This window comes from Manacus candei, unplaced genomic scaffold (genome assembly GCF_025592945.1).
Source record: "Manacus candei isolate 608988 ecotype Guabito, Panama unplaced genomic scaffold, ASM2559294v1 h1tg000023l, whole genome shotgun sequence".
Lineage (NCBI taxonomy): Eukaryota > Metazoa > Chordata > Aves > Passeriformes > Pipridae > Manacus > Manacus candei.
Window position 1 is genome coordinate 16,865,274 of NW_026138071.1, and position 12,006 is coordinate 16,877,279.

The window sequence follows — 12,006 nt, forward strand, 5'->3', positions numbered from 1 at the left end:
TGGCCGAAGCTCAGGTGCCGGAGCGGAACGGACCCGACCGGGACGGCGGCTCCGCCGACCGCCCTCCCTCCTCTCCCGCCCCAGCCCCGCTCCTCCCGGATGTCGCCCCCCGCGCGCCGCCGGGACGGAAGTGGGCGCGCGCGGGGGGCCGCGCGGGGCGGCGCATGCGCGGGAGGCGCCGTGCGGCCGCGCCCCGCCCCCGCCGCGGTGGGGGTCTGGCGCGCGCTGCGTGCGCGCGGCGCGAGGCCCGGCCCGGGCGGCGGGGGCAGCGCGCGGGGCGGGGGCAGCGCGCGGCGGGGGAGCGCGCGGGGCGGGCAGGGGGCCGGGGGCGGGCGGACCGACCGACCGACGGACAGACCGACCGGGGGAGAGGATGTGAAGATGGCGGAGCTACAGATGCTGCTGGAGGAGGAGATCCCGGGGGGGCGCCGGGCCCTGTTCGACAGCTACACGAACCTGGAGCGGGTGGCCGAGTACTGCGAGACCAACTACATCCAGGTGCGCGCGGGCCCCGCGCCGGCGGGGCAGGCGCGCGCGCCCCGCCGCTCCCGCGGGAGCCGCTCCGGGAGCCCCTCCCGAGCCCCCTCCGGGGCTGCTCCGGCCCCGCGGCGGCGGCAGGGCGGCAGCTCCGGCTGCTGCAGCCTGGGGAGGGGGAGGAAGGCTGGCTCACCTCCGGCGTGAGCTGCCCCGGCGTGACGAGGCGTTTGAGTGTGTGATTGATTCCTAAACTGAACGCCTTCCACTTTTTGGGAGGGAATGTTCATTCCAGATTGTGCCTCTGTCGCTCCTTTTCGTTCGCTTGCCCACGTTCCGCGCTCCTTTGCTGCCGGCGCTGTGGTGATAAACCGAGGGATAGCTGACTCCTGCAAATACGGTTAATTTAGGGCACAATGACATATGTTTTAATAGGGATGTGCCTGTCAGTTCGTATTTCCCTTCCCGAGCAGGGCGGTGGAATTCCATGGGAAGGGCAACTACCAAGCGGTGGGTGCAGGATGAAACCATGATGTAGTAAGAGATGGTACAGAATTAGGGAGAAAGAGATCGAGTACAAGTTGCTACCGCAGTGTGTGGTTTTTGCGGTGGCTGCTCTGAAACCAGGTTGGTGTTAGGACTTTGCTTTTTTCCTTCCTCTTTTTAGTGGAAAGAAAAGCAAAATATTGGCAATTTGCTTTGGTAGTGGTGGTAGGGCCAAATGAAAGACTTTGCCCTCAAACAAACACAAAAAGACACCTTAAGATGGGTCTGAGTGTGTAGGAGAGAAAGGCAGAGAGGGCGATGTGGATTTGTGGTGTCAATGTTGAGAGAATTACAGAGGGTCCCAGTATTATTTTTGCATTCAGTACTCGAAGTGGAGAGTTCTTATGGGTTTCCAGAGGGCAGCGAGGGATGAGGTCTGTGATGACACTATTCTGTCAGTGGAAATGGGAGAGACTGTTTAACCAGTGGCAGAGAATACTTAAAATGTCCCTATAAAAAAAGCTCTCACTGTTTCTTTTGAATTGCTGAATGACCAGCTGTCCTTTAGAGAGAAGACTTTGCACATTTTGGGTCATTTACAAAACACGTCAATTACAGTGAAATTATATAGATGTATTTTATTATGTAATAACTTTTCCTATGTTGAATTAGTGTGACTTAGGTTTTTTGAGACATATGTTGAAATATTTTCTTACAGTTATAACCTGAAATACATGTGTTTGAATTTATGCTTTTTTTAAAACTGTGTAACTGATTTTTCTGGAATAAGGGAGAGGCGTATTGGAATAAGGCAGAACCGGAGAGGAAGAAGGGCATGTAGTTTGGATTTTTTTTTTCCTTTGACCTTTTTTTGTGTTCTTTGTATAAACCAAAGTTCAAAATCTCTGTTGAACAGCTCCACTTGTAATGTTTTAATGAAACTGCAGAAGAGGACTCCATGCTGTTTTGTACAAATAGAGAATGAAAAAAAATGGTTACTGCCCCAGACAGCACACAGTCCATAAGGACAGTATGAAATGATAGGAGACAGATGCAGACAGATGGTGAATGAAGGAAAAGAATGAGGCACTCTTGGTCAGCCTGATGGATTCTGACCACCACACAGCAATATCCCAACTGTTGGCAATTTATCCAAGGATCATGACAAACAGAGCTTTAAGGGGGAGGTGAGAATTAAGGAGTGAAATTGTGTTGTGAGCGTTGACCGTGAGGTGCAGTGTGGGTCACAGCATGAACATGTTTAAATTTTTAAACAAGTGAGGAATGGAGAACATAGCCAGGCGATAAACTCTGGCCTTTGGAGTTCTCTGGGACATCGTAAAGTGGGTTTATTGTAGAGAAGAGGTCCAGTGTGAGGGGATTCTGGATTTAGTGATGTGAGTGTCCCAGTAACAAATCTGTCAGCAAGCCCACCCCACCTTCACAGTGCCAGAGCTACGTAAACGCTGTACCAGATCTGTATACAAAGCTGATTTTTTCTTCTCTACAAGAGAAGAATAGATAAATGGATATAACTGTTGATTAGTTGGATACTTGTGATTTTGCTTCTAATGACATTTATTATGCTGAAGTTAATATGTCCAATTAGCGACAAATGACGTTCAGAGTAGTAGTCTTGAATTTTGTGGGGAAGATGGGTTTGTGACTGCTCTGAAATATGTGGAAGAATAATTGTCCAGAAAGTCAGGTAGTGAAGACAAACTAATTCTTCTGTAGTCCTGTAGTGTTTCGTTGTTGACAGAAGATTTTGTTGTGGATATATTTGAGATCTCCTAGGGGAGGCTCAGGACGTGACTGAGAGCTGAAGTTGATCGGCGGGGTGGCAGGCACTGTGGCAGGGGGGACATTGAAGGCCTGTATTTGTCAGTAGACAAGCCACTGCCTTTCTGTGCCATTTACTGCTCTGGGGTTTTATTGTCAAGTACAAAAACTGTTGCAAAAGTCATTGGAAGCATAGGTCAGTGTAACAGAGAATTTGAAGTTCAGTGCTAAGGTGAATGTGTTTTTTCTCTTCACCCCCGCCCAGCAACATCCTTGCAGCTTCAAAATAATGGAACGTGTAATCTCATGCATATGGAAATTGCTAGTTCATAGTAGTACAGTTGTGGCAATTGCAACTCATTTGACTTCTGCTTATGAATTAAAAAATCTGTTCTTAAAAATTTTGTCAGTGTTTATCCAAATTATGATTGATACTTAGCTCAATTACTTTAGCAACAGGGAATGTTACATAAATCGTTATCCTTCCCTTGAGCCTTTGATACAGTAGTATATCAGAACACATCAGCTTAAAATTGTATGGAGATACATAGACCTGCAGCAATGAAAGACAAAAGGCTCCTGTTTGGGCAAAAAAAGTTTTTTCATTTGTTTTTCTTCACCAATGGTTCTTTGTTTTAAAATTTCCCACTGGTCAAGTCAGTCTCCCAGCCCTCCAGCCAATCAGTTACCGAGTTAGGTGATGTATTTTTCAAGAGACACTACTCAAATAAGAAAATAAATCAATAGAATAAAAAAATAAAGTATGATGTCAACTTACATATTACAGCAATTAATTTAATTATTTTCTGTGGTTGTGGTGATAAAAATAATTCAGTTCGAAGCATAAATGCATAAATGGCTCACTTTCATCTGTGTGTCTTATTACAGAAATGAGATAACTTTTCTTGCTGAGAAGGTCTTATTTCTAATAGCTTGGAGAAATCCTACAGTTATTTCTATGTCATACTGCTTCTTAGAGAGAAAGGGAAGGTGCACATTTTTATTTAGGAGGATTTTGTGTGGTATCTGACACAAAGTCAATCACATGTTAAATTTTATACTGTCTATTCAATGCTTTAAGTACTAGTGCTGTCCTCTGTTACCAAGTTCAGTCTCAGTGTAAACTGTGCAACTGAGTAATTCTGTAGAATTCGATTATCTGATGTACTCAATATTTGCAGTCTACATTGATTTATGTAGGCTTTCATAGAAAACAGAGAATAGTTATACTGGACAGTGTGCTGTGTTTACAAAATTTTCATATTCCTGCTTCATTTTGTTCAGGGGTATTGTAAAGAAAATTTCTGCTTATGGTAGTATAAGTAACAAGACCATGCAATTATGTGATTTGCATGTTATGTTACTGCTACACTAACATAAATTCCAACACTGTCTTGACCCATTCAGTTTCTTTGAGCTTGTCCTGTATAAGTCTATTCTGGAATAATCTTTTGTTTGTTTCTCATTATCATCACTCTTTTAAAAAACAAGCTTTTCATTTTGTGCATTGCATGGAGCTTTCTAGAGTAACTGAATGCTTGTGTCTGTAACTCTTTGTTGAAAGAGGCAGAAAAAATTAACAGATGGAGGCATTTCAGCCAGTAAGCATCTAGCAAGAGCAAATTTGAGGTGTGGGGAGGTCCCACCACCACAGTTAGCTTGCAGAACTGAGCAAAATGCCAAGCCTCTGTGCCCTGCCCAGCTTTCAGAAGGAGCATAGCAATTTTGTGTGCTGTGTTGTCCAGATTCTTCTAAAAGGGTCTGTATTTCTTAGTTTTTCAAGATTATTATGCTTTATTTGTCAGCTCTAGAGACTGAAAAGGAAGAGGGTGCTTCTAATTTTCCTCTCTTCATAGTCTTCAGGCTGCCTTGACTGTATTGCATTTTATATACAGAAAACATTCTTTTGGTGTCTGTGAGGGGAAGGATAGGAAGGTGATTTTTATTTCTGCTCTTAATAATAAGAATAATCCATTTTACTTATTACTAGAAATGACCTGCTTTCATTCCTGCAGATAGCTTTATTTAAATAGACATAAAGGTGAAAACTACCTTTTCTCAGTAATTTTACTGGAGCCCGCAGATCAGTGAGTTTCATAGTTGTTTTCCACATACCTGTTGATTTTACTTAGATCTTATAAGCAAAGCCAAGTAACTGTAGATTTGAAAGCATCTTCCAGTAGGTTGGACAAGAGAATGAGGCATCTATTAGCATATTAGTTTTAAATTACAAGAATGGTGATCCTTTACAAATGGCAATTTAGTGGTTACAGCTTTAGTAATGGGAAATTTCTGTGGAGTTGCTTGTAATGACTGGTACCACTATATAACTTGTGTAAGTATATAGGGGATTGCAGGAATTATGGTTTATAAACAAGTTTAAGAATGATCTCTGTTCTTTTTACTGAGAATATGTATCACCTAACAAAGGCAACTGAGTTAGATTTGTAAAATTTATTTAATTACCCGAAGTGTGAGTATCGGAGGAAAGTTTTTTTCACCTTTTCTGTTCCTTAAACTTGTTTATTTTATAATCCAGCTTTAGTGAAGGGGTGATTAATCTTAGCAGTGATGGAACACGTGTTCTGCAGACATGAAAGTGGATATTGATTAGCTCCAGTGAATATTAGTCCAAAAGTTCAGAAAGATGCTGACAAGATGAAACTCTTTAAAAAAACCTGTGAAGCCAGTAAAACAGTGGTAATGAATACATGGACAATATGCTGTAGTATCTTACTCCTAAGTGCAAGGAATTAATACATGGATATGTCTGGTCCATCAGGCTATGGTAGGACTTCATAAAAATCACATTATTTTAAATTTGAAATAGTATGCAGTGGTGGGTTAACCTTGACTGTCAGATTACCCATCAAGCTGTTCTCTCAGTCCTCATCAAAACAACAGGAGAAAGTAAGATGAAAGAAAGCTCATGGGTTGAGATAAGGACAGGGAGGTCACTCCTGAATTACTGTCATGGGCAAACCAGATTTGACTTGGGATGTATTAATTTCATTCACTGCCAATTAGAAAGTAAAAAGCAGGACAGTGAGAAACAAAACTAAAACCACCTTCCCCCAGCCCTCCCCTCTTCCCAGGTTCAACTTCACTCCTTCATTTCACCTCCTCCTCCTGAGTGGTGCAGGGGGACAGGTAATAAGGGATTCTGTAGTTCACAACACTTTATCTCTTCTGCTCTTTCCTTCTCACGGTCTTCCCCCCTGCTGCAATGTGGGGTCCCTGCCATGGGATACAGTCCTTCAGGTGGTCCAAAGCAGGTCCTTACCGTGGGCTGCAGTTTTTCAAGAACCACTCCAGCATGGGTTCTTCCCAGCAGTCCTGCAGGAACAGACTGCTCCAGCATGGGTCCCCACAGCCCAAAAACCTGCTCCTGCCTGGACTTCTCTCCGCAGACCACAAGTCCTGCCAGAAGCTTGCTCTGATGTGGGCTGTGCATAGGCTGCAGCTTCTTTCAGAGCATATCCACCTGCCCTGGCGTGGGCTGTAGGTGGATCTCTGCACCTCTGTGGTCCTCTGTGGGCTGCAGAGGGGCAGCTTGTGTCACCATGGCCTTCTCCATGGGCTGCAAGGGAGTCTCTGCTCCAATGTGTGGAAACACCTCCTCCCCCTCCTCCTTCTCTGACCTTGGTGTCTGTTAGGGTTGTTTCTCTCTCATTTTTCTCACTCCTCTGTCACAGCTGCTTCACAGTGTTTTTTACCCGTTCACCACCAGCGTCGCTGACTGGCTTAGCTTTGGCCAGCAGTGGGGCTGTTTTGGAGCTGGCTTTGAACTGGCTCTGTCTGTCTGACATGGGGGCAGCTCCCGATCTCGCCTCACAGAGGCTACTCCTGCAGCCACCCCGCTACCAAAACCTTGCCATGTAAACTCAGAAGGTGTGCCTGAGGGTATAGTACTTCAATACACTCAGTTTGGGTTAATGTTCACTTGTGTTTGTCATCATCACTAAATTCCAATAATTAAGAGGAGACAGCTTAGCGATTCCTAAGACTGTATGCAGCCACTGTTCTTTTGATTTCGAGAAGTGATGTGTTCTGCAAATTTGAAGTAGCTGGCTAAGTGAAAGTCTTGCTGCTCTCTGCAGTCTCGCCTCTGGTGCACGTTCAGCCTGCAAGTGTTTTCACAGTCCTCTTTTCTCCACTAAGGTAAAAGGGAGAAGTAATTGGATGGTGGACTCTGGTGCTATTGTAAGGAACCAGTAATAATAGTAATGATAATTTTTGGTTCTTTTCCTCCTTCTGTTTTATTTACTGTATCTCCAAGTGTCTAAGCTTTAAGGACCTGATAATTTAAAGAAAGGTTGTCAGATACTGTTGCTTGAAGGAGATAGATAGTCTCCCATGCATTGTCAGGGTATATAAAAAGAGAAATTTTCTGAAGGGACATCAAGTTTGTTCAATATTTTTTTACAAAATTTGAAAAAAGTAGTTAAAGTATGTTGGTTTTATGTCTTTGATCTAGTTTTCTGAAAGTAAATTCCACGGTAGTAGTTCAGTCACAATATATGCCTGTTGGAGTGTAATTATATTAAAATGATTGCATAAATTGTAATTGTGTGTCTCTGTTCTGATTCTGAAGGTTCACGGTGGCTTGTTGTTAGGTTTAGTAAGTTTAGTGAGGATAATCTAGATATAGAATTTCCTTTTAAGACAATGACGCTGACAAAGTTGGTGAAGGATTTATCACTCAACCAATCCACTTTTCCTTTTCATTAACCACACTGTGTTTTGCCAGGAAAGCTAATTTAATGCATTCAGATAGTGCCAGAAGTTCAACCTGGAGTTCAGGAAGGGCAGGATTGATTCTCTAATGAGTGGATATGGAAAAAGCATGAGCCATTTTATTAGTGGAAGTTGCTGATGGTAATACTGTATGTATAGGTGTGAAAATAAAATTTGTAAGTATGCAGGTATTGCTAATATAAAGTAAATGTTGAAGCACTAAATGTTAGTTGCAAGTGGCATTCTAGTTGTTCCCTTCTCTAGTTAATTTTCAAATTGTAGTTATTGAATTGTATTGATCAAGAATTGTAATGCAGAGTAGCAAGCTTCTGTATCCTACAGTTAATCAACTCTCTAACATTTATTTTCCTTTGCTTATGTTTTACTTGCATTTACAGTCATTAATCTTTGTGGCTTAATGCTGTAGGTTTTAAGGCAGGAAGTGGTGCCCCTTGTAAAGCAAGAGCTTCTCCAGTCAGTGCTTTAAGCAAGTGAAATCTTACTCTGTTGTATTCAGCAGAATATTTTCTTGACAAAAACATTGATTTAAGTATCATGTTTGCAGCAAATTTTCAGTAGTGTCTATGTCTAGAGTCTGCTGGCCCTTTTTTTTTTTGAATACTGTGTTTTCACACTTAATTACACACCTGAAATTGACCTCTTGCTTAGTAATCTAAGTTCTGTAAATTTTGTTGGATAGCTGTACCTGGAATTTTAGTTATTGGGCTACTTTATGAAGCCAAACTCCATGTCAGTAGATGAAGCATGTAGTCACAGTACGCTGAATTTAGGAACATTTCCTATTCTCAGGGTTCTCACAGGTTAGGCTGGCAATTCTTTCTTGAAGTGAATGGACTAATATGTTCTTGCAAATGAGTTGTGCCTGTTTCAGTGAGAAATCTGAATTTTCTGTTTCCCAGGTGCAATGAGTAAGTTGCTCTGTCAAATTTATAGTGGTGTGCTCTGAAATGTAGATTCTGTACATGCTATTCCATTTTCCTGTAGCTTATTTCCCAGTAGATGTCATTGTAATATCTATTCTTAATGGTATTTCAGTTTGAAATATAGGTGCTTGCCGTATTATTGGCTTAGTCTTATGGTAGTGAAGTTGTTTTATGCTCAGTGAAATGCAGGATGAGGAACAAATACTACTTGGTCTGGGGGTTTTGTAGCCTGTGTGTGTTGATTATACACAGAGCCAAAGCTAGTTTTGTGCCAACTCATAAATTTGGTATTTTTTTCTTTAAGTTAAAAACTCTTCTAGCTAAATGCAAGGGTTTTTATTAGGGCATTTTGTAACTTTGTTGTGAATTTATTGCTATAATATATATGAAGTCTGCATAAATTCTTGGTGATAACTTCAGAGTCTTTTGTCTATTTTTTGAGCTGGCTGCTGTTTTGTCAGAGGTGATTTTTACTACAGATCAGGTTTTTAAAACTAGACTCATAGAAGATAAGATGATGGCTATTGTTCTTCCCGCAGATACTATTAACAGATTTTAGGGAAGCCTGAAATTCTTTTGTTTGAAGATGCTCATTGCAACCAGCATTGCCATTGTTACCAAAAGTATTTTAATTCTGTTCAGTTTTAAATGGGGCAGTGTTGAAGAGTTGAGATTGAATGGGCTGCCTGCTGAACCATCCTGAAGAAGGCTGCCTTTTTTAGATTTGAAAACTTGCATTTAAAGTTGCTAAGTGTGTAAATTATTCCTGCTACGCACCTAGAAACCTTTGCAATGTCAGGTGGTTAGAAATTAAAGCAGTGCCTCTCAAAAGCTGCATGTGTTAGGCTTTGCTGCTGTTTAGGGACAAGATTGCTGAGCTGATATAAGATCTTTCTGCTTTGGGTTCTAATCTGTATCCCTGGGTCGGGCTCGTCTGATCATTCCTGAGCTCATTCAATTAGCTAAACCAGCTGAAAACTAACTAGGACAAGAGCAGCATCATTGCTTTGCTTAGGGTTGGTGGGAGTGTGAAGTAAGGGAGGAGGAGGGAATGAAGTATGGAAGCAGTGGGACCATCCCAGCTGAGAGCAGTTAACTTTTAGATTGACTATTTTAAGGTAAGTGAGAAGTCCATCAAGGTAACAGGTGTCAAACTTGGTTATTTCAAGCTTCTTTGCAGCAGCAGTGCTGCTCTTTGGACCTGAAGGTCAGTAGTGAAAATGTCAGGTGTGTTTGTGCTGTCCTGGTGAAAACTGAGAGCAGTAGGGGCTGACACTTATTAAACATGAAGGGTCATGACTGATAACTTTAGGTAATACATGATTTTTGAAAGGGGAATTAGTGCTCGTCTGTCTTATGAAAAAATCAAAGTCTGTTTTTGATGCTGCTGGTTTTGCCAGACAGGAATATACAAACATAGCTGAAATAATATTCTTGAGTCTGATCTCTTTTCATACAGAAAATTTTAGTCTGTCTAACGAACAAGACATACAAAGCCGTTTATTAGTGAGTAGTCTAGTATGAATTCGAAGCACACTGATTTGTCTTGATTTGCTTTAATAATAATCATTAAATATTATGTGTTTACTGAATATACAGTGCACATTCTCAGTTATTTTCCAAGTGTGTCCTTTTAAACTGTAAATTTGAGCAGCGTTGGGTGTTGCAACATCTGTAATTCACTCAATTTTTTAGCTAGGTGGCAACTTTATATAGCTTGTCTATAGTTTTATATGTGAGGCAGAGTGTTTGCTTCCAAGTGCAGCATTTGTTGTCTTATCTGCTTTTTATTGGGTAAAAACCAGAGATCTGCTGCCACTTATGGAGAGTGTAAACATGTTAAATATCCCAAATTAAATGGCTATCTTGAATCAGTCAGCATAGATTTTTCTGTCTGGAGGGGGGTGGTGTGTGGGGCAAACCAAAAATATTTAGCCAAAAGTAGAAAAACTCATCTTATTTAATAGAATACTAAAGATATCCTGCCATTATGGAAAGCTCAGAGTAATTTTTACTATAAATATATGAAGAAAAGAGAAATAGTAAAAACAAAAGCCAACCTCTTATCCCCTTCACCACTCACAGCAGAAGAGGAGGCTGAGGTGGATGACGGGCTTCAGAGATTGAAAAATGCCCAGGAACTCCAAAGAGGGGTTGTTATTGTGGACAGAGAAATTGAATTATAAGATTATGCAAATAATGTTGTGAAAAGTATGAACTATGTACACTGGTTTGCCACTTTTCTGGGTAAAGCACAGGGATACTAAATTTAGTTTGAGAGGTAATGCTACTTAATATAATCTATGGAATTATTGCTGTGAGCTAAGGCTCATAGCTAAGGGTTTAATGGTATTCTGAAAAGGCTAGAAATTTAAAATAAATAATGAGAATATAAGCAGTTTTATCTTTTCCTTTCATGTGTTTTTGCTTTGCATTTCTCCCATGTTGGAGTTTTATGTCTGTTACATGTAGTATTTTGTATTGTCCACTGTAAGTAATTTCACTGGATTATTGGGGATATTGCTTCTATTTAATACCATGTTTTCTGTATCCTGAATACCATATATCTTCTCTCCTTTGAGATGCTTTCTGCACAGATTGGTGTTGGTTTGGCCTTCCAAGGAGAGGGAATTAAATGTCAAGTTACTCATGTCAATTAAGTAAGATCTAGATAAATTTCATTTGTGGGAAAGAGGGCTAAAGATTTTTATATGACGGAGTATATATGTGAGTGCTGAAATGGTGATAGTGAAATTAATGGGATTTTTCCACCATGACTAATAACTAGAGAACTGGGAGTGAATGGAGTTGTAGAGAAGCATAAAACTGTGACATTACATTTATTTATTATTTATGATAAAGCAGTGTGCAATGTTTTCTGATATACTTCTCAGTTTTCTCACTTTATTCACGTGTTAGTGATCTCAGAAATTACCTTCTAAGATTTAGGCTTACTTGTGTTCGTGTCCTTAGGGATGTGATGCCCATGAAGTGACTTTGTCTCTGAAGGGGCGGGATGATTGAGCATGCAGAAGCTCTGGATCACAGTAGTGTGTAGTCAGCCTGAACTAGTGAGGATGTTGGTTTTACAACCTTTTTTACCAAGTTCTGAGTCCATTGGCATAAGAGCAGTCCTTTCTTGAAAGAAAGAGGAAATTATTTCTGACTGTATGTGCATCTATATAATTAATCAGTTCAGATAATAGAAGGTAGAAAGTTACCAATAGACTCTGAATTGCTATTATAGTTGTCTGGTGGTGATAATAATTAATTTAAATAATCTCCAAATTGAGAACACTTCTATAATCACTTGATGGGATGAGTTAATAAAATTATTGTAAATCATTACCATTTTATGATCTGCTTAAAATTTCAATCTTATTATTTCCTAAATATGTATGCAGTCTTTACATTTATTATAGTCAATAATTAAATATGTAATGCAAATGCAATAGGGCAAATTGAGTTTTGATGATTGGGGAAAGAGGGAGGGGTAAGCATTTAATTTTTGTTTTTCTCGTTTTTATGGTCATCTGTGCACCAAATGCAGGTCCTTGGAAACAGAACTCTTCACTGTGATGAG

General features: G+C 40.9%; 1 protein-coding gene across 19 annotated transcripts in view; it reads left to right on the forward strand.

The window, feature by feature from the left end:
* The first annotated feature begins 304 nt into the window (after positions 1-304).
* ABI2 (abl interactor 2) overlaps positions 305-12,006 on the forward strand; it is a 69,101-nt gene continuing 57,399 nt past the window's right edge. For 8 of the 19 annotated variants that reach the window (XM_051786874.1, XM_051786879.1, XM_051786877.1 and 5 more), the window contains exon 1: positions 307-498. In XM_051786874.1, the coding sequence (XP_051642834.1) occupies positions 382-498 (117 nt within the window). In that variant the 5' untranslated portion in view covers positions 307-381. Of the gene's footprint in view, positions 499-12,006 lie in introns of all 19 variants that reach the window. The other 11 variants (XR_007904429.1, XM_051786868.1, XM_051786869.1 and 8 more) reach the window with 3 other exon arrangements.